General features: G+C 43.5%; 1 protein-coding gene across 2 annotated transcripts in view; it reads left to right on the forward strand.

Moving 5' to 3' along the window:
• The first annotated feature begins 8,716 nt into the window (after nucleotides 1-8,716).
• Nucleotides 8,717-23,418, forward strand: part of FNTB (farnesyltransferase, CAAX box, beta) — a 66,533-nt gene continuing 51,831 nt past the window's right edge. The window contains exon 1 of one of the 2 annotated variants that reach the window (XM_057733303.1): nucleotides 8,717-8,952. In XM_057733303.1, coding sequence (XP_057589286.1) covers nucleotides 8,809-8,952 — 144 coding nt within the window. In that variant the 5' untranslated portion in view covers nucleotides 8,717-8,808. The remainder of the gene's footprint in view (nucleotides 8,953-23,418) is intronic. The other variant, XM_057733302.1, reaches the window with a different exon arrangement.

Raw genomic sequence — 23,418 nt, forward strand, 5'->3', positions numbered from 1 at the left:
TCTGTTTTGGGTCTAAGCTGCTTAGGGTCGGTGCCCAGGATGCCAATACATTATTTCAGCCCACTAAGTATTTCTGCTGGTGCACACCAATGGCGCCAAAGAATGAATGGGCCTAATTTACTACCATTGAATGTGCTAACACCAGAGAGAGGAAAATAAATGCTCTCTGGAGTCTAGAAAATTGCCTATTCCTGAGAATAAGTATTAAGAGAGAACAAGTCTAGCCCATTAGATCTTTAAAAAGTAATGAAAAAGTGTGTTTGACTGTTTTCAGGCTGAGTATTTGATGGAGAATGTATTTTTCAGTAGTAGGTCAAGGAAAGCAGTAAGTCCATTTACTTTGCTTGAAGAGCTATATTTCAGGCAAAGCATATAAATTTATAATAAAGAGGGAAAAATCCTGAATCTGATAGTTACTTCGATGGCATTAAAAGCCAAGGAAACCGATCCTATGGATTCCACTAAGATTTCCAGGTGTGTTTCTCTTCACTGGCTTTACACTGGGTTTCAGCTGCATGCTTTGGGCTCTGGAGTCGGGCCCACTTGGGTTCCAGTCCCAGCTCCTCCACTCACCAGCTGTGCAGTCTTGAGCATGTTCCTGAACCCCAGTACTCAGTAAATGCTGAGGGATGGCAACTACCCCACAGTGATTTCCCTATGCATATGTGGGTGGTAAGTATATCCCACAGATGTTCAGGGATATTTTCAAGGAACTCCCACCATGCTGCTGTGATTTTCATCCACACCACCACACACTGCCGGCTGGGGCCCAGGTTCAGCTCAGCCTGCCCCCTTTGGGCACTGCAGCGGCCTTCCCATGGGTGGACACTGTAACGGTCAGTACTCTCCACAGGTCTCCTTACTGGGAACATTAGTGGCTCTCTGCTTGCTTCTGTCTGGGGAACGGGAAAGAAGATGCAACCTGAGGTAAGCTCCTAGTCCAAGAAGGAACTTCACTTTGAGGGAAATGGCTTTCACTCGGTAAGACAGGAAAGAGAGTGCGGTTTCCTGAACAAATCCAGGGAGATGAGTGCTCAGACTCATAAAAAATGGAAGAGATTTCATCATACTAGGCCGACTTCAAATTCAGTAGCTCACATTGCTTAAAAAACGAAAACAAAAGCAAAAATGGAATAGTCTAGAAGCCCAAGCTTCTAGTTTTGTCATCCTGGCTCTGTTACTTTCAGAGCCATCATAGAGAGATCTGCTCTCTTTCCTTTTCTGTGTGTGTGTTGGGGCGGGGTGGGGGGGGGGGGATGGGCGCGCGCGCACACACGCGCGCGCACACACACACACACACACACACACACACACACACACACACACACTGGAGGAGCTGAGATTTGGGGACAATTAGCAAAAGGACCACATAAACTAGAGGGGGCAACCAAGTTTGCTTTAACCGGGGTCTTTGTAAAGGAAGTACTTGATTCCATCCCCTTACCTCACTCACTCAGTGGGACATTGTGGCATCCTCCCCAGTGAGGGTCAGCTTGGACTGGGGCAGTCTTTAGCAGAGCTGGGAGCCATTGGAGGAATGGTTGCTGGCTGTCTGTCCCACAGGAAGCCTCCAGGAATCAGTCTCTCAAGTATGTTATACTGATTCTTTTACCAGGGAGACAAGTGCCTGCCCTGCTCCCCGCCACCCCCAGCCCAGCCACACCGAGCATGCTCCCTGTTTAAACAGCCAGCAAGGGCACCGCTGTGGGATCTGCTGTAACACCAGCTGAATTAACTGGAGAAATGTGCCAGCAGGCAGCCCACTGCCAAGACTCAACGCAGTTGGACCGTGGGACTCCTCGTTAGCAAGACCCTTTGCTTCTTCCAGACTCACACTCGGGTTTCCAACTCTGGGTGTCTGTAAGTACTGTGCTCACCTAGCAGGAGGATTTCTGCCTTATCTCAGGATTAGAAGAAACAGACGGAACCCCCCCCCCCACTCTGCTATCTCAGTAGAGTACTGTCTTCCATTCATATCCTTTTTCTTTTCTATCTCTGATAAAGGAAGAGATTCTGAAATGACAAGAAAAGAGGGGAGAGAGCAAGCTGTCAGAGACAAGTGCATGTACACCTAAACCCCCCTGAGGTTGCCTTGTAGACAGCAGGGGAGGAGGGGCTCTGTGACACTGGGGTAGGGAAGATGAAACTTTGGGATACTCAGCAGGGATGGGGAGGGTTGACGCTGTAGTGATAAGTTAGCAAACTCCAAAAGGCTGCTTGGAAGGAGTGGTAATAACACACATTTGGAAGAGGTCAAAACATGTGTCCAGAAAATCATTTTGAATCTATCTTACCATTTGTCCAGCAGAGTAAAACACTGAAGATCTCTGTTAATTGAGATTTTTAACTTTCTATGCCCTCCCTAGAAAGTTCAAAATCTCAGTTTCAACAGCCTAGGGAGGGCTGCCCTAGGCATCGACTGCCTGCTGGCAGGGAGGGGAAGAGAGGAAATAGCGGGTGAATAGAAGCTTAAAGGGCCAGGCCTGGACATGGTAGACATCACTTTTGCCCACGTTACATTGGCCGGAACTCAGTCAGAAGGCCCTGCCTGCATGCAAGGCGGACTGATGGGCTGTCACTTCCTAGCTGCAATGCCCTCTATGGAAGGGGAGCAGAACTCTAGTGAACAGCCAGCATTTTTGCCACATAAAAAGAAGGCTGGGGTGGTTTCCAACCCTGCCTATGTATCAACATTATGTGGAGTTTAAAAAATGCACATGCCTGGGACCTAGCCCCAGAGATTCTGATTGGGTAGGCCTGCACTGATGCCCAGGAGAATCTGCATTTTTATTTTATTTATTTATTTTAATTTTTTAAAATTTTATTTATTTATTTATTTATTTATTTATTTATTTATTGGCTTTGCTGTGTCTTCGTTGCTGCACTTGGGCTTTCTCTAGTTTCGGTGAGCGGGGGCTACTCTTTGTTGTGCTGTGCAAGCTTCTCATTGTGGTGGCTTCTCTTGTTGCACCACGCGGGCTCTAGGAGCGCAGGCTTCAGCAGTTGTGGCACACAGGCTCAATAGTTGTGGCTCCAGGGCTCTAGAGCGCAGGCTCAGTAGTTGTAGTGCACGGGCTTAGTTGCTCCGCGGCATGTGGACTCTTCCCAGCCCAGGGCTTGAACCTGTGTCCCTTGCATTGGCAGGCAGATTGTTAACCACTGCACAACAAGGGAAATCCCATTTGGAGTGATTTAAAACTTTTTTCCCCTCGGGGCTCCCCTTCCTCAGTTTTACAGAGTAGTAGGTGCAGGTGTCTGCTGGGGTGATGTTGCTGATGCAGAGGGAAAATCTAGGATGGAATAGAGAGCAGGCAGAGGTTAGAAAGAACAAGGAGGAGGGGGTGGGCTGACGGGGAACGGAGAACGTAATAATCATTACCTGAAGACGGCGAGAGGCAGGATGCTGTGAACAGGACGATCCCCTCCTCCTGCCCTCCCTTCCTTCCTTCTGTTTTTTCATTGAAGTATAATTGACATATAACATTACATTAGTTTCAGGAGCACAACAAAATGATTCAGTGTTTGTATACATTGTGTGTACTACAGGAAATAGGAATAAAAAATAGAACTTCACAGTTTCCACACTCTAATGTAATTATTTAAAAATCTTTACTGAGAATATTTACTCTGTTGAAAATATTACTAAACATGTGTTATATGTTAAAAGGCCATCTTTGGGAATTCCCTGGAGGTCCAGTGGTTAGGACTCCAGGCTTCCACTGCCGGGGGCCTGGGTTTGATCCCTGGTCAGGAACTAAGATCCCACAAGCTCATTAATAGATTAGAATGAGTTACTCCTTTCCTATTTTCTCCCACTGCATTTTGTGTGTGTATGGTCATATTTTATGTCTACATCTGTTTATTATTTGATATGTATATTCTGTATGTTTGTTTATATTTATATAGTTTCTGCATTTATTAGCCAGCGAGCTCCTGAAGGGCAAGGCTAGTGTCGTGTTCACTGTCATCAGCTTCTACACTATGTCACAAACTCAAATGTTTATTACAATGACTGGAAATCATTCAAGTCATTTAACGTTCTCAGTGCCTGTTATGTGCCAGAGACTAAGCAATGAACAGCAATACAAAAATCCCTGCCCTGAGAGCTTATAGTCTAGTGGGAGGAAGACAGACAGAAAACCAAATAAATACATAGAGTAGAAAGTGTGTCAGCTGGTGATCGGTGCTGTGGAGAAGAAGAAAGCAGGGGAGTGGGGCAGAGTATTAAAATTTGAGTAAAGACCACAAGAAGTGAGAGGGCAGACCCTGTCTGCATGGGGGGGGGAGGGGGGGTGGGCAGAGCATTGCAGGGGAGGGGACAGCAAGCATGACCACCCTGAGGCTGGCACGTGCCTGGGGTGCATACAGAGCAGCAGGAGGCCCGTGTGGTGGCCAGAGTGAGCAAGCCGGCAAGTGCAAGGAGAAAAGGACAGGTTGTGGGGCCTTCTAGGCCAGGGTGAGGACCTTGAGGTTGACTCAGATGATAAGAGGACTTCCAGTGAGGGGTTCGTTTGCTTACATTGAAGAAGTTCGGTCTGGCTTTTGAGTTTGCATTGGGCTATAGGAGGACAAGAGTGGAAACAGGGAGCACTGTTAAGAGATAAGTGTAAGAATCCAAGTGACAGGTGGTGGCGGCTTGGACCAGGACCTCAGCAGTGGAATTGGTAAGCAGGGGTTACATTCTGGCTGTATTTTCACCAAGATTTACTGGGAGTGAGAGGAAGAGAGGCATCAACGATGGCCCCAAGGTATTTGGAGGAAAGTGGAAGGATGGAGTTAACTGAGTGGGGAGGGCTGAGGGCACGGGTTTGGAAGGGAAACCAGCAGCTCTGTTGTGGACACACTTACCACACTAAGACGCCTAAATAAGTCCCCTACATATGAACCTTCAAGCTGTGAACTTTCAAAGATGCAAATGTGCGTTCGCATCTCCAGTCACATAAGTTAGGTCACGTGTCTGGCGTCATTGTCACATGCAGCTTGCCTTCCATCTCCTGTTGCTGACTACCCTTCAGCTCCACCATCTCCCACCTCCTCTCCCTCCTCCAGTCAATAACTCTTCTTGCCTGTTTATTGGATGCCAGCCCTTATATGCCAGCTGTTGTACTGTACTACTGTACTTTTCAAGGTACTATCCTGTAAGATTAAAAATGTTTTATTTTTTGTGTTTGTTTTTATGTATTATTTGTGTGAAAAGTATTATAAACCTCTTATAGTACAGTACTATACAGCCAGTTGTGTTAGTTGTGTACATAGGCTAACTTTGTTGGACTTACAAACATGCCCTCGGAATGGAACTCGTTCATATGTAGGGGACTGACTGTATTAGATATCTAAGTGGAAATGCAAATAGGATATGAGATATGAACTCAAGTTCAGAAGCGAGATCCAGGTTGGAGATATAAATGAAGGGGTTTTCAATCTACTGGTGGTATTTGAAATACTGAGGCTGCCTGAGCTCACGGTGAGTGAGTGTAGACAGAGGACCCTGAGGGACTCCAAAGTTACAGTGTCAGGGAGATGAGGAAATAGCTGGTGCTAGACACTACAAGAAGAAGGTATTTCAAGGGGAAGGGAATGATCAACCCTGTCACGTGCTGCTAGGAGGTCAGCTAGGAAGATGAGATGAAGGCTGGCCCTTGGATTTAGCAATTAGAAGTTTAATGGGGACTCGACAAGAGCCAGTGGGGAAGCCAGGTTGGAATGGGTTCAAGAGACAGTGGGAGGAGAGGAATTAGAGGCACTGGTAGAGAGGGAATGAGGAATGGGGAGGTGGCTGAAGGAGGAGTGGAATCAAGAGGGTTAAAAATGTCTTTTTTCCCCCCATGAATGGAGAAGTAGCCTGTTTGTGGGTGATGGGCGTGATCAAGTCCAGGAACAATTTGATGTCTTAGGAGAGGCAAGGGAGAATGGGCATGAGGGGAAGGGAGGGATTGGCCCTAGGTAAGGGCTGGGTAACCCTTCCATCCAGGGGACAAGAGGGACAGGGAAGGCAGAGTAGGAGACCACAGATGCTGGTAGAGAAGTAATTGTGGGGAAGAAAAAGTAATTACCTAGCAGGATAATAGATGAGTTCTTTCCATTTTCCAAACTTTCCAAAATATGTATTATTACACAGATTTGCAAGATATTAAAAGAAACAATTCTTGCTGACATATGGACTTGGGTGAGTAATGCAGTGAGAGCAGTTTTAAAGCTTACTCTAGGGTCAGAAGCGCCCTCTAGTGGTTCATTTAGACCTTTACTTTTTTCTTATTTTCTTGCTCTAGATAGAAGTACAAAATAGCACTATCCACATTTTATATTATTTTTTAAAGAAACAATTACAGTTCACAGTTTAATTTAGAAAAATATCATACATTTGGGTAAAATAAACCCAAACCATCTGCAGTCCAAGCTGGAGCTGCTATTAATTAATTATCATTGCTAAGACTTTCTCTTGTAAATACCTCATTTTCTGCCATACCATCAGTATTTATGTACATTGTGCTTCTTGAATGAGTCATTTTATTAAACTCAGAGGAAGGACGGCTGGTAGGCCACTGCTGATCCAAGCCTGAAAAATCTTCTCGATGCTACGTAGAGTATAAACTCCTCATACTTTCCATTTCTTTTCCCTTGATTTTGTTGGGATGTCCTCTCAGCCTGGGTGAGGTAACTCATTTCCTCATGATCTTCCAGACTATCTTTAGTCTCCCCTGCTATGCAATCTCACAATGTCCTCTGCTTCTTTCTCCCTCATGCCATTTCCCCCAACTGCAATAAAATAGTCAATTCTGTAATGATTCTTTAATGTCTGTTTCTTCTGGTAAATCATGAGACCTGTAAGGGCTGAGAATGTGTGTGGCTTGTTCACCACTGTCTCCTCAGCGCTTAGTTCAGTGCCCAGCACATGAACAGACACTATCCTGCAGGAGACTCCTGCCATGCCCCCACTGACATCTTTCAGATCCCACTGTGGAGGAGACTGCATTTCAGAAATTGATTTCTGTTTCCTGCATACAATTGGCAATTGCTTTAGATGCACCTGTAACAGATGTAATAATTTGTTACAAAACTGTTCCAGCTACTCTTTCAGTAGCTCAATTTAAATTTTTAGCCCACAAAGCAACTCTTCACAACGAAGGCAGAATCCTTAGATATGACCCAGACCTTAGCAGATCATCTTTTCCAAAACAGAACTAACGGAAAGACAGTAAGATGCCAATACAGAGGAAAGAATAATGAGACCATTTCATGTTGTACAGCCATATCTGTGACCCCAACCCGCACAGTCCTACTTATTCCCAGAGTCAGAAATATTCTGGCACCTCTAGGACTTAACTCAGCAATGGTACCTCTGACATAGACAAGGTGATAGTGTTTACCTACCTGAGGCCCTTAGGCCATCCCAGCCTCATCCTTAGACACCAGAGACTGAGAACAGGGGAATGGCTGGTTGTGAAGTATCACACCACAGGTCCTAGACATGTGGCTTGGAATTTAGTGGGAACAGAGTAAAATGCTCCGAGCAGGAAGTTGAGTTTGTGCCCAGGTCTATCTGGAAAGTCTGTTATCATTTTATCTTCTCCCACCCTCAATATCCCCACCCCCTACTCTAAAAAGTTTAACCTCTTGAAATTATAATTTTGGTGTAGTCCTTTTGTTGTGGGCCCTGAAAGAGTTTCTCTTCTATTGCTTATCCAGAGGTAGCTGGTTTTTGCTAAAATCACAACGTGAACATTTATGGGAGGCATATATGATGATTAACCCCACTCAATAGGGGTTTCTTTTATTCAGATTAAACATCAGAATGAATAGAGACACACACGAGTATATTCATGGCGTGTTCTCTCAAGCTTGCTGGTCCTTCCCTCAGGAGGCTCTTCCCCGTGTTGCTCACACGCACGGCCCCCCGTCACCCTTCAGGTCTCGGCTCACATGTCACTTACGCAGAGGCTCGGCCAGACCACCCAATCTAATTAGTCCCCTCCCCCTTTACTTTCTCTCATAGACCCTGTTATTTTTCTTCACACGATTCATCACAAGTCTTCATAGATTTTTTGTGTGTTCATTCACTTAATTCTGTCAATGTCACTGGGCTGTAAGGTTTTCAAGGGCGGGGACCTTGTTTGTTTCGTTCGCTTTTGTATTCTTGGGGCCCAGCACGGGTGCCTGACATGCAGTAGGTGCTCTATTACAAAACTGCCGAATACATGAGCGAACACTTTCTCGGTTGTTTCACTTGTACTTGTCCCTTCTACTGAGTTTTAGTTCCTGCTACTGCACTGTAAGCCCCAACGGGACAGGAGAGAATTAAGTACCACTTGCTTCCATCACTGAGTACTGACACGGCAGCTCCTCTGTGACAAGCTGCTGGCTTCTCCCGGGCGGCTGTCGTGTACCCAAAGGTGCACAATAATTCTATTCACAATAGCATGACCGAGGCAATCAGGAAGGCTGTCCGAAATGCTTTTAAAGTTACCCTCGCTGGGTTTGGGCACCCGGAACTGTGAACGACTGACATAAAATGAAGTGAAAATGAGCAGAATGTTGAACAGGTGTGTGTGTGAGACATGAAATTCACATGCACACATCCTTCCTTGCGCACCAGCAAACGGAGCCTCTTGCAGCCTCTCCTCTGCCCAATGGGGGGCGGCAGCATTCCAGCAACTCACTCCCTGAGGTTGTGTAGGTGGCAGGACGGCTTCGCGTTCAACATCTTTTGACTCTATCCGCTCTCCGTAGCGCCTTAGCCCGCTCGAGTTTCAAGGCGCGTTGTTGTTTGACGAAGCTGAGCCCTTTACACTGCCCGCTGCTTTCCAGATCATGGCTTCTCCGAGTTCCTTCACCTACTGTTGCCCTCCATCTTCCTCCCCTGTCTGGTCAGAGCCGCTGTACAGTCTGAGGCCCGAGCACGCGAGGGAGCGGTTGCAGGACGACTCGGTGGAAACAGTCACGTCCCTAGAACAGGTGAGGCGGCTGGACTGGGAGAGGCGCCCGCGCGGGGGCTTCTGGGAGCGGGAGTCTGGTCCTCGGGGCCGCCGGGGTGCGGAACTCACCCGGGAACTACACCTCCCACAGTGCACCGCGGAGCCTCTCTTCTGGGAAGCTCCCGGCGCCCAGGCTTGGGCTGGGGAGTGGAGAGTTCGTGGGGCTCGGTTGGGGAGGGGTCGTTGTCAAGGTTGGAGGGAGAGGACAGTACCAGGGTCCCCTCTGCCTTGGGGAACGGAGAGAATCTGGTTCTGCGCTCGGAGGACTGAAGCAGCCCGCGTGGGTCGGACAGCCCACTCCATTTTGCCAGACGTGGGGAGGTCCTCGGGTGGGTAGTGCGCTTTCCCCACCCTGCTCATAGTTTGGGGACATAGAGGGGAAAAGAAGCGGCCAGACTGCGGTCATGCCATTCCATAATGTTTAATTTCTGACCCACAGTGCCAGGTTTGAGGCCTGCCTCGTGGGCGGGCATTTTAGTAGTAATTCAATCATTTGAGCACCAGCAATGTGTTGGACACAACGTGGAACCTTGGAAATACAAAGAAATATACCAGCCCCTGGTCGTGAGCATGGCACAGCCTGGCTGGCGAAGGCAGACAGGAAAACCATACAGTTTGGGAAGTGCTGTGATAAGGGTGTGAATTTTGTGCTACTTGCTATTCACTGAGGCCTCGGAGTGAATGGAACTTATCACTTTGAAACCTGGGGAATGAGTAGTGAACTATAGTTTTGTTTTTTTTCTCGCTCCTCAATTGGAATTGTTCCCAAGTTAGTTATTGTGGAGATGGTTACCCATCTGTCACTAGGAGAAGTGATCAGAATGATTTTTTTTTAGCACTAACAAATAAGCATCAGGCTGCATACTAAAATAAGACCTCTTAGTAAGATCAATCTCCTAGTTTAACCTTGGTGGGATCTGCTTTGATTTTCATTCCTGAGATTGGAAGCCTCGATTTTGGCAAAATTAGTAATGATTGTTATTGTTTTGTATATTTATGACTATGATAACAAAAACAAGGGCTTCAATACACACTTATGCACATAGTAGCAGAAGGAATATTTTAACTGGAAATTTAAGCTTCATCGATTTTGGGGTGGAAAGGAAACTTACCTTTTGAATCTAGCGTCCCAGGTTAGTTAGCCCACCAGTGTGTCCTTCTACAGAAATCTTTTGCGAAAGATTGCAAAGAAATCTCCCATCAAGGAAACAGCTGCTACAGGAACTTTGCAGTATTCCTGAGTGATGGGTTGTTCAGTTGATTCTGGTCAAGCCTTCTTCTTTTTACCTGACCTAAGACTATGGGGGCACCTTTTGTGTAGTTAACTGAATTGACCTAGCAGAGAAGGCTATGGATAGATAAAATGTTAGTGGAGAGAAGGGATTCAGAATTTGGTTTAATTTACAGACCAGAGCAGAGACTTCTATGGTTCGAGGGGTATGTCAAAAACAGGAGCATTATCTGGAGCTTTACGGATCTGCTCTTTCTATTTTGCCTACACTACTTTTTTTTCAGTTGCATGCCCCTGCTTAGTTCCTACCAGGGAAAACCCAGGACCTGTATTCTAAGTGCTTAGGTATAATGAGCGATGCACAAATAGATACAATAAGGTACTGGTTTGCAAAAGGGCTGGCCAAGGTTTGGGCCAGGTGTGGAAACTAGGGTCTGATGTGGAACATTGGTACTACAGGGTATCGTTCAAATCTAGGCTCAACTGTGTGGTGGATAGTAAAGCACCTTATATTTCTTTTCCGTGTCGTTATTCCAGCTCACATTTTAAGAGTCGAGGATAAACAGTTCCAGATCATAGGAAGGTAACATAGTATCTCATTCTCATGGCTGCCTCAGTGTTTTAATAATCATTATAGTGTCTGTTTATTGGGTTCCATACCCAATAACTGCTCTGCGTATACTGTATCATTCAGTCCTTACACATTTTACAGATGAGAGGACTGAAGCTTAGAGAAAGGACTAGGTTGGTAGGTTGATGATATAGTCATAAGAAAATAACAACCTTGCTAATTGTTTACAGAAGACACTATTGTTATTCCTTTGGTTCTGACTGAAGATTCCTTTTATTCTCAGGGATTTACTGACAGAATTCAATTTTGTGCCATTTGCCAATAAAAAATGCTTGTCACCTGCGTCCTTTCTGATTATCAGGAGACTATTTTCTTAACAATGATTTGATAATAAGAGTTAAACCTCTGAACAGTGGAAAGAGTCCTTAGCTGTGGGCTCTTCTGTTCCATTCATTTATTTTCATTCATCCAACAAATATATGAGTGCCTTCTTTGTGCCAGGCACTGTTCTAGACACTGGGCGTAAAGGAGTGAACGAAAGAGGCCAGGTTAATGCCTTTATGAAACTTTTGTTCTAGGCCAGGGAGGCAGTCAATTAAAAAGGAGAAAAAAATATCTATCCATCCACCTGTCTATCTAATGTTAAAGGGAAGTGCTGTGGAGAAAAATAAAGCAAGTTAAGGGAGATGGATGTGCCAGGGATGGGTGGGGTAGGAGCAGGGGAGGTTTTTTTATAAGGTGGTAAAGGAAACCTCTGCTGATGTAATGTTTTAGCTGAGAGCTGAAGTAGGTGAGGGGACAAGCCATGCATGTATCTGGGGGAAAAGCAATCTGGGCAAAGAAGACAGCAAGTGCAAAGGACTCGAGGCAGGGGTGTGCCTGGTGAGTGGAGAGCCACTGAGGGAAGAGGTTAGCAAACAGAATAGGAGATAAGGTTGGGTCTTGTACTTTCAGATACCCTGACTGAGATGGGAAGCCATTTGGCTGAAGAGCTTCCATTCACCTCCCCAGATTCACTCTACCATTTTCTATCCCGCTCTGTAGATGTGCTCCAGGAGGCGGACCTGCGCTGACAGGCAGCCTTGCTTTCTGCCTTTTGGTTGCATTTGGCCATGGGAAGCATTAGTAGGGAATGAGAGTGAGGGAGAAGGATGAGATTGGCGTATATGTTCCCTTCCTGCAGAATTGCATGGGCTGGAGTGTCTCCAGAGTTAAGGTCACATCTCCAATTAGGTGCCTTCTCCATGGAGCTCTCTGTCTCCCTCTCCACTCCTTCTCTTCACACTTCAGGTCTAGAAGGGGATGAAGTACCCCTATGTTGCAAGCGCCTGTATTATATGAACTCTCCTCAAATCACCCACTTTGAATGTGCCATCTCTTTCCTACCAGAAGTCAGACTGATCCATGATTGGAGGGTTTTGACACAATCTGTTGAGCATTTCAACAGGCTCATTTAGGTCACTGTCAAGAGTAGATTGTGAGGATGCCAGCGTAGGTGCAGGGAAACCAGTTAGGTGGCTGTTGCAATACTGCAAGTGACATATGATGGTGGCCTTTCTCAGGGCTGTGGTAGTGGAAGGAATGAGCAGTGGTGAGATTCTGGGTGTCTTTTGAAAGTCTCTGTTGTGACAAGCTGTTTTATTTCTCGACAGGCTGATGCGTTTGATGCTCAGAGAACCTTTTATGACTCCAGAAAGCAAGATGTTGTTGTATTATTAGCAGTTGTTTTCCTTTTTTGTGCCACGTGCAGTCACCCCATTGCAAATGCTCTGTGATTCGGGCCAGTTAGGGTAATACTGGTACAGTCTCAGAGGTAGCAGGCTTGTCACCAACAGTTGTTACTGAAGGTACTGCTCTTGTTTTCCCTTTAGACTGCCCTCGAACAGGGGCAGAAACATTCTGCATTTGAAATGGCGTGATGTCATTAAACAACATTCAGTCAAGTGACAGTCAACTCTGAGGGGAATCTAGAAGAATTATTCATCTTAGTCAAAATTCTTTTCTCTTAAAGGAAAAAAAAACTAGGCCTGAAGCAATCCTAGAATGACTCAGAAGAGCATGTAATGAAGTGCTAATTATGACTGCATTGCATGAGGATTTCAGGGAGTGGAAGCCGATATATTGTGGGCAGAGGCAGTAAGGACAGCTTCATGGAGGATGTGGGACTGGGGTTGGGCTGTAAAGGATGGAGGTGGCGGGGTGGGGGGGGTCGGGGCGGGCAGCAATGGCAGTGGAAGGAGCGGTTGTGAGGGAAGACTTAGCAGGTTAGCTGTGGTAGGGAATTAGGCCAGCTGGATGGGTGGGGCTGACCTAATGATGAATCTGCCGGTGTGGGGCCGGGATGGAGAGCCAGGCTGAAGATCTGGCCGTTGCAGATTCTGAAGGCGGGGACACTGGGGATCCAGGAGTGAATCCTGAACTCCTGCTGTTGCCTTGTGTCAAGTTTTAGTCTCTGAAAGATTATTAAGTGGAAGTGGAACAAGTCCCTAAATATGGTCAGACTAACTAGTTTTTTATGCTTCTGAAAGAAGGGACCAGAGCTCTGCTTGTTAAGTGGTCAGTAGCCTAGCTATGTGAATCAATTTTATTTTATTGAAATTCAGCATATACCATGTTGCCCAAATATAAGAAAGGGCAAATATCAGAATTTCCCTATTTTTCCTGTTAAAAAGTCCCCTAAAGTGGTTTGTTTGTTTTGTTTTGTTTTGTTTTTTTGGTCAACTTGAAAATACGTATACTTTTAGGTGTGTAGATAAACAAACCAAATGCTTGTTTACAAGATGTATATTTTAAATTTAGGTACCTGTATGTATTTAAAATCACATACTTTATAAAATCACACTAGTTTAGAAATATTGTTCTTTCTCCTCCTCATTTTCATAAAATGTTTGTCTTCAAACTCTTCACATCCATCTTTGAGCTTAGTGTTTTTATCATCACTGGAGCTACATCTAGGATCAGTGAATATGTTTTTGCAGACCACAGTTTCAGTTTTTTGAGATCCATCCCTTTTGAATATGGGGAAGATATTGAGTATTTTGTCACAAGTTATAATTATAATTCTGTTACAATGTGTCCAGTTGGTGCATAGCTTTGATTGTCAAACTTAAACACTTTATTAACTTTTAAAGTGATCTTTAAAAGGGTTTACAGTGGCAGTTTACACATGGAAGTGTGACTTCATATCCCCAGGAATTAAATCTGTGTTTAACTTGTCTTTTTTCATTGATACCATCTGCTGACTTCTGTAGGCAGCCAACACCAGACCTTGACTGAGGTTGTTTTAGGCTGATGTGTCAACCCCAATTCGTACTTTGTATTCAAAATACAGAATTGAAAGAACTCCCCACAGCAAGAGTTACTTTGTAAGGATTTGTCATAAGGTGACTTGTTTTTTCTGAAGGATAATGTTTTTTAGGAAGAATCTTTTTCTTATATTTAATCTATTGATGATTCTTTTACCACATCTTCAGCATTAGCGTGAATCTCAGGCAGCAAATCTGCTTTCTGGAAGGGTCCTTCTCTGGGAGAGAGGGGGAGATGTTGGGAGAAGGGAAGGTGTATGACATGAAAGTTGGTGCATCATGAAATTTGCTGTAGATAGTTGTGAAAGAGAAAGTACCAAATACATTAGTTGTTTTTTACCACTCAGCTACGAATGGAAATTATTCTGTGCTTCTGATTGAATTTCTAGACAAATTTCATGAGCTATCTTTTAAGCAGAGCTGTTGAAGATGCAGGCAGATGGTTAGATCTGCATTTATATTGCCATGGCACCTAAGTCTCGGGGCTTGGGTGCAGTCACTTCGTCCCTGACCCCTAGATTCTCATACAATCGCTCCATCATTGAAAACCACAAACTAATATATGTATTAGTTTATATCATGTACATAGGCTGTACACACACACAAATATTTGTTTATTAGTTAATACTATGTAAAGATACATGTGCGTATACACCCATTTAAATATATAGTAGCGGAGGCAAAAATCTTTTCCTCTACCCAGCTTAGGTTCTCCAGCTGGGGCCCTGTAAATCAGACTGACCAAAGAAAGATTAACAAGAGAAAAATAAACAGAAATTTATTAACATGTGCACTGTGTGTGTACACGTGGGAGCACTCATCGTCAATGAGTCACCCGGGGGTGGTTAGAACTTGAGTTTATATGCCATCTTAGGCTAAAACAAAGAAGAGGTTTTGGGCTTCTGGGTTGGGGAGACAACTTATGTTTCCCATAAGTCCAGGAACAGTATGGTAAACAAGAGTGGTTTTGTAAGGTTTGTTACTCAGATTTAAGTCAGTGCCTTCTCCTTGATAACAGTTGTTAGGAGTCCTCTACTTCCTGGTACGGAGAGGGAGACATCTTTACAAAAGGGAAGTTAATGCCCTGTTTTTAGAGCTTTCCCTCATCTCCTGGTTATCAGTGGTCTTTAGCTCAACATAATATGCAAAGAGGCATATTTGGGGATGTCATTTTCTAGGACTCCTCAATATGTATAATCTGACTTCAGCGAACTTAAAACCATTCTGTCCATAGAAACACCTAGCCTGTGCCCTGTCAGAAGCAGGGGTAGACGTCTGACATGCTAGTAGACTTAACTGGGAACTCTCGTGTTCCCCTTTTGCCATATCCTAAGTGACCGAGTGAGAGATGTACTGTTAGGACTAAGTTATGTAATACATTAAAGAGGTTTGGGAGGGCAGGCCAGGGTCTCTCTAGGAGAGCTGGAATTGCTGGGTGTATGGTCTGTGCCTTTCTGGTATTATTACCCGCTACCATGTTGCCCTCCACGGTGGCTCCAGCAGTCTAAGCGCTAATTAGTAGCGTACTGGACTTCTGTTTTGCCCACCTCCTCTCGAAGACTTGATATTGTCAGTGGTCTTAATTTGGGAAAAATAGTATCTTTTACATATGTTCCAGATATCTTCCCCTAGGCTCTTGTTTGCCTTTGACCTTGCTTGTACTTATGTTCTTCTTTGTCTTTTTCCTTATAGTTTGGGCTTTTTGAAGAAATCTTTCTCGATCCCAAGAATATAAAGATATTCTCCTATATACTGTTTTAATGACTTAAGTTTTTCATGTTCAAGTGTAGTCAACCTGGAATTTATTTATTTATTTTTACGATGTGAAGTAGGAAGGTAATTTTTACATCAGCGACCCTTACTGTCCATATTTTTTCCTTTGATATTGGATTTTCACCTCCACCTTAAACCAAGTTTTCATATATGCATGGGCTGTTAGGAATTCTTTAATGAAAAATGCTACTAGAGGAGGATTCCTGAATATCCTCCGTTGAATGAGGCAGGTTACTGTTGATAACATAGCTTGTGGATCTGTAGTCCATTGGGAATTTTTTTCTAGTGTTCATTTTGGCTTATGACTTAAACTTAGTTTTCCTTCATTACTCTTCTGAAATACCTGATGTTAAAACAAGTTTTTTTTTTAAAGAGAATTGACAGTGAAGGCAATGGGTCTCAAACCTAGCTGACCATTAGACTCAGCTGGGGAGCTTTTGGTCTCTCCAGCCCCTCCTCCTGGATTGTACCCCAGACCATTTAAAGCCGAACCTTTGAGGGTGGGACCCAGACATCAGTATTTTTTAAGCTCCTCAGGTAATTCAAATTTGCAGCCAGGGTTGAAAACCCATGGTTCATAAAGGATTCATAAAGGATCTCAGCCTTGATAGAGAGGAACGCCAGCTGGTTAAGGAGACTAGGTCAGCTCCGACCTCCCACTGAATCTTGTACTCAGAGTATTAGGATATTTGTTCAGAGGAATGTTTTACCTTCTCAGCTTTGTTTATCCTTTACTAGTTACGAAGAAGAAAAGTGTGGTGAGCAGGTTAAAAAAACCCAATAATTACAAATTAAGAAAGTCCTATTTGAAGTCAAACTCAAACATCAGCCTCTGAACTGAAATCCACAGTGACTGTTAGCACCACTAAAAAAACCTTTTTTGACCTATCAAAATCAGCATGCATCAGAGTCCTCTGGGTGGGCCCCATCCCAGTAGTTTCAGATTCTATACACCTATGACCTGAGAGTTTATATTTTTAACAAGATCAGCTTGGTTGCAGGTAAACCCCTCTGAGCTACTTGCTCTGATGCTTACTGTTGTTGGTTTTTTTAATCCATTCTCTTATTGATGGACAACTGAGCTGTTGCCAGATTTTGGTTATAATGAATAATGCTGCTATAAACATTCTCGTAGAAGTTTTTTTATGATCATGTGTGTTCAAGGGTAAAAACTGACCGGTGGAATTGTTGGATCACAGGGTAGGTGTATGTTTAGTTTTAAATGAAACTGCTGGCCTGTTCCAGAGTGGTCTTACCTGTTACACTCTCATCAGCAATGTGTGAGGGCTTTGGTTCCTTTACATCGTTGCCAACATTTGGTGTTGTCCCTCTTCTCAACTTTAGTCATTCTCCTGCTGGGTGTGGAGAGGTATTGTTAAAGAAAAAATTATTCATGACACTTGTTAAAGGAAGATTTTATTCAAGGACTATCATGATTCGGTTTTGCAGTAGGAGGGAGAGATTGGGCTCACGTCTGAATACAGCAAGGAAAAGTGGGAATTTATAGGCAAGGAGCAAGGTGGGGGGACTGGTGGGTGGCACATTAGTAGAGGTAAGTGGGGATTCTGGCTAAACTGACTTAACAGGATTCCTCCTGAAGGGAGGCCAAGGTGCTCAAATATCACTGGGAGATGGTGAAGGATGAGGAACCCGTCGGATAGTGGGGATGGGGGATTCTGGCTAAACCAGCTTAGCAGGATTCTTGCTAAAAATCAGGTGATGCAGAGATGGACACGGAAGTACAAAAGTTAAGGCCTAGTTGGGAGGAGGATTCAGAGGAGCCTGACTAAAGTTTGGTCAAGGAGAGTATATGTCAGGGTCACATTGTAGAGTATTTGCTTTTAAATTGATAGAAACACTCTCTAATTGGTTTAAACATTTATTTAGCTACTATACATATAAATGTACTATGTGTGTGCAGATGTATTTGACTTTTCAGAAATCTCTCTTATACCTAGATAAAGTAATTGTGATAGAATCTTGGTATTGAGTGTTTTGTTTTGATTCTTAATAATTTTCTCCAACTTATAATAAAAAATGTCAAATGTACAGAAAAATTGACAGTATCTGTTTCCCCTCCGCCTAATTCCACCCCCCCCCCCCATGCACACACCATATAAACTGCTCAAGGATAAATTTTAAAAGAAGATAAAATCATGACTCATACAAACATAAAATGAACACATGTCCAAGATTTTATTTGACTCATGGACCCAGTAAGATATTACTAGTTCAGACAAGAACTCAGCATACCACATGTTTACAGTCAGATAAGAATGCTGAAATAAATTTGCAAATGGATGCAAAACTGGGCAGTATTCATAGGATTATAATTGCTTGCATTTTACCAGATACAATTTGCATTTCTATGGACAGAAATTGTTTGTATTACTATCAGTTTACTACAAATTAACTTCTACCTCTACAGAGTTGTGAGATGGTCTAGTCAAGGACAAAGGTGGAGGGACTTCCCTGGCGGTCCAGTGGTTAAGACTTTGTGCTTCCATGGCAGAGGGCACAGGTTCAATCCCTGGTCGGGGGAATTAAGATCCCGAGTGCTGCATGGTGAGGCCCCCAAGGAAAAAAAAGACAAAGGTGGAGATAACACAATGATGGACACAATTTTTCCTTTGGGAGGGGGGTGTGTGTATATGTTTATATGTGTGTGTGTATACATGCGTGTATATATGTATATGACTGTTTTTTTCCCTGAATTTTTGAAAGTAAGTTGAAGGTATGACACCTCACCTCTAAATAATAAAGCATGCATCTCTTAAGAATAATGTTCTTCTACATAAGGACAATAATGTCACGGGTAAGAAAATTAGAAATAATTCTATAATATCATCTAATATACAGTTTATTTTATTTAATTATTTTGGCCATGCTTCATGGCTTGTGTGATCTTAGTTCCCTGACCAGGGATTGAACTCTGGCCTTTGGCAGTGAAAGCACAGAGCCCTAACCACTGGACCACCAGGGAATTCCTTCCAATTTATTTTTAAATGTCCCCAATTTTCTCAAGATTCTTTTTATGTCTTTTTGGTTTGTGTTTTGAATCAGAAGCCAATCAGACTTCCTTTATTTCAGGCTGTTTAAAATTTATTTTATTTTATTTTCTAATAAATTTATTTATTTATTTATTTTATTAGCTGTGTTGGCTCTTCGTTGATGCACATGGGCTTTCTCTAGTTGCAGCAAGCGGGGGCTGCTCTTTGTTGTGGTGCGGGCTTCTCACTGTGGTGGCCTCTCTTGTTGCAGAGCATGAGCTCTAGGCGCATGAGCTTCAGTAGTTGTGGCACATGGGCTCAGTGGTTGTGGCTCACGGGCTCTAGAGCGCAGGCTCAATAGTTGTGGCGCACGGGCTTAGTTGCTTGGCGGCATGTGGTATCTTCCTGGGGCAGGGATCAAACCCGTGTCCCCTGCATTGGCAGGCGGATTCTTACGCACTGCACCACCTAGGAAGTCCTGTTTAACATTTTTGAAGAGCTAATCCCTTGGAACTAAATTTTCTGGTGACTAATCCTGGTGGCCTTTCTTGTAACATTTCATATAGCAATGTTTCTGAAACAGATCGGATGCATTAGGATGTCATCCTCCTCCCAAGAGAGCCATATCACTTTCATTAACATGGTCACTAACTGTGTGCTTTGTGCTCAAGGGAAACGAACCTATGGGCTTTTTGCTGTTCATGCAAGAGAAAATTATCTGTTATTGTAGGGCTGTTAATAACCCTTTGTATTGTACTCAGTTGATAGCTGCCTTGCCTGTGGGGCTCTCGTGTAGAAAAGAGAGATTAACTAGAATAGAATAGTCCCTTCCTTTGGGATGGAAAGGAAACTTGGAAATTCAAGATAAAATGAAAGGCCAAGGAAAGTGGACATGCTTTAGCATCCCTGTACTGAAGCTGATTCCACCTCTTTCTCTCCTTCCCTCCCTCCCTTCCTAATTCTGATTTGAGAGCTATATAGTGTTAGAGTTTTTCATGATTTAGGTAACTTTGTTTTTTAATAGTTACCCTCAGTTCTTCTATATTTAAAGTGAGAATTTTGACAAAATTTTAAAAAGGAATTTAATTATAGATCTTGCTTCACAGACATTATGCAATTGTTGTGACTGCTTCCTTTAATTCTGTCCCAAAGGCTAAATTTCTAATTCTCCTAATGTTTTGGGGGTCCTCAAGACCACTCTGAGGTTCACTGATTCACTACTAGTGTTACCTGAAAACTGGGTTTGCCTCTTGGTGGATATTGAGCCAAAAGACACAACCAAGGCAAAGATCGGGAGAAGGAAGGGTTTATTGCTTGCAGCAGGTAAGAAAGACACCAGGGATCTTTCCCAAAGCAGTGTCTCCCCTAACAGCAAAATTGGGGAAGTTTTAAGCTGAGGGTGTATGCATATGCATGATGGGGCTTGGATGGTCAACAGAGTCCAAGCTTTAGTTGATTGAAGTAGAAAGGTCAGAAAAGTTGAACATCATCAGCCCTTAGGTTCCAGTAGATCTGGTGGTTGAGGCTTCCGGCTACTCTTTACTGTTGAAAGAGAACTGGGACTCTCTAAATATATTATCTTTGCTATTGTTATTTCTCTTGCCTGATAACAGTCAGTTTCTGCATTTGTTCTCTTAAGATCTTTGATTACTAAGACCTATTCAAGGGCAAGCATTGTAGCTAGGCTTAGGTCCCAGAATGGCTTAGGCCAAAAATGGCTTGTCATGTCAAGAAAGCCATGCCTGGTTTTCTTTCTCCAGGGACCTCCTGCCTTATCTGCTTACACAAAGATTCAGAGAACTCAGCATATAGTGTACTCATGGTTATAATTTATTACAGCAAAAGGCTACAGAACAAAATCAGCCAAGGGGAAAGGCTCATGGGGTGAAGTCTGCCGGAAACCAGGCACAAGCTTCCAAGAGTTCTCCAATGGAGAAGTGGAGTCACAGAGGACGTGTTTAATTTCTCCAGCATCGAATTGTGACCACACATGCACAGCTACCAGGGAATCTCATTAAAGACTTGGTGCTCATGGTTTTTACTGAGGCTGGTCACATAGGCACCCTCTTTCTAGCATAATTCTGAACTCCCAGAAGGAAAATAGCTGTTCAGCATGAACCACGTTGTTTATACAGTTTAGGCTCAGTGAACCACTCTTATCAGCTCTGGGAATGGTAGGAACCCTCCCGAGATCCAGGCTCCCAGGTTCCATCCAGGGCCTACCTTTCAAGTAGGCCTTTCTAAGGACAGTAGTCTCAGGCCTGCTATGTTAACTCTGTTGTGTACAATTAGCTTTCTTCCTTTCCTTCTGCTGTGCAAATCAGAACATTCAAAGAATGCTTACGTCCTCCCAGTGACAAAATTACTCAGATTTACATAACACTAGCAGACTATATGCAGACAAGGAGAGGCAAAAAAGGATGTTGTGTGTTTTGGGGATTACTTTCATTTTCTCATCCTCAGATGACTACTTTTAAATTTCTATATTAATCCATGACTATTTGTCAAAAAAATATTGCAGGCTTATTGCTAGTATTATTTTAAAACTTGTACTCTAAAAATTATACTTTGTTTATACATTTCTGCAGATGCAGAAAATGGACTGGAGGACACAGAGTTGGGGGGCGGGGGGGGCGAAGGGGAAACTGGGATGAAGTGAGAGAGTAACATAGACATATATACACTACCAACTATAAAATAGACGGCTAGTGGGAAGTTGCTGTATAACAAAGGGAGATCAACTCGATGATGGATGATGCCTTAGAGAGCCAGGACAGGGAGTGCGGGAGGGAGTCGCAGGAGGGAGGGAATATGGGGATATGTGTATAAATACAGCTGATTGACTTTGGTGTACCTCAAAAACTGGTAAAAGAGTGTAAAGCAATTATATTCCAATTTAAAACAAAGAAAAAAAAGAAACAGGTGACTTGTTCACCACTGCACTATTAGTGCATAGTACATAAGAGGAACTAAAGAAATACGTGAATGAATAAAGGTTGTAAACAGTAAATTCCCCCCCAAAAAAAAAAAAATACACCAGTTCCTAAAGACAAACCACAGAATGGGAATATGACAAGGAACTTGTATCTATTGATAGAATATATAAGGACTTATTACAGTTCATTAATAAAAAGACAACCCAATTTAAAAAATGAACAAAATAAAAAAAATGAATAAACATCTGCATAGACATTTCTGCAAAGAATATCTACAGATGGCCAATTAGTCTCTAAAAAGATGCTCAACATCATTAGCCATCAGGGAAAGGCAATCAAAACTGTAGTGAGACACTACTTCATACACAGTAGAATGGCTGTGATCAAAAACACAGATAGTATGTTGCTGAGGCTAGGAAGAAATTGGAACTCTCATCTACTGCTGATGGGAATATAAAATGGTACAACAGTCTGGCAGTCCCTCAAATGATTAAACATGAAGTTATCATATGATCCAGCAGTTCCACTCCTAGTGATGCTGAAAACTCGGCCTCAGTGCACTCAGGCTAGATCGAATCTTGGAGACAAGAGTTTTGGGTGAAGTAGAAAAGAATAGCTTTGTTGCTTTGTGAGGCAAAGGGGGACAGAGTGGGTTCCTGCCTGAAAAAACTCTGTGTCCCAACCTGGGAGGATTTGGTGAGGAGTTTTATAGCAGCAGTTCCAGAGTGGGGTTGCTGATGTGATCAGGGTGTGTGCAGGGCCTGCACTCCTTTAATCTGGTCTCAGGTAATCTCCTGATGTGCTTCTCTGGTTCCTTTAATCTGGCCTCAGGTGGTGTTCTCTGGAATGAAAAATACTGACATCTTCCATGTGTTAGGGGTTTAATTCTACAAGGAGCTCAAAGATATTTATGTGTGTGTCCTTTGAGAGGGAACCAGGACCCTGCCCCAAGGCTGCACTATTGTTTCTTGGCTGCTCTTCTCTTATCTCTGCATCCCCTCCCTTCCCTGATTAGCAGCTGTTCAGATCTGCGCTTTGGAGCTCTGGGAAGGTCATGGAGGCGGAGTTCCTTCCTACAAACAGGGAACGGGGGGAGGGGGCACAGAAAGGCTTCCGTGCCCAGGAGCCCCGCAGGGTCCTGCTCTGTTTCTCTAGGTATATACCTATACCTACGTAGAAATGAAAACATATGTCCATCCAAAAACTCGGACAAGAATGTTCATAGCAGTGTTATTCATAATAGCCAAAAAGTAGAAACAACCTAAATACCCATCAACTGATGAAATATAATGATATATTACTTGGCAATAAAAAGAAATGAGGTACTGGTACCTGCTACCACATGGCTAAAGCTTGAAAATATCATGCTACGTGAGAGAAGCCAGTCGTGAAGGACTATATGTTATGTGATTCCATTTATATGAAATATTCACAATAGCCAAATCTATAGTGACAGAAAGTAGATTAGTGGTTGACAGGGGCTGGGAGGATTGGGGGTGATTGCTAAGGGGTGCAGGGTTTATTTTTGGAATAGTGAAAATGTTCTAAAATTGATTGTGGTGATGAATGCACAACTCTGTGAATATACTAAAAACCACTGAACCGTACACTTTAACTGGGTGAATTGAGTGGCATGTGAA

The sequence above is a fragment of the Hippopotamus amphibius genome, chromosome 4, assembly GCF_030028045.1.
Source record: "Hippopotamus amphibius kiboko isolate mHipAmp2 chromosome 4, mHipAmp2.hap2, whole genome shotgun sequence".
Lineage (NCBI taxonomy): Eukaryota > Metazoa > Chordata > Mammalia > Artiodactyla > Hippopotamidae > Hippopotamus > Hippopotamus amphibius.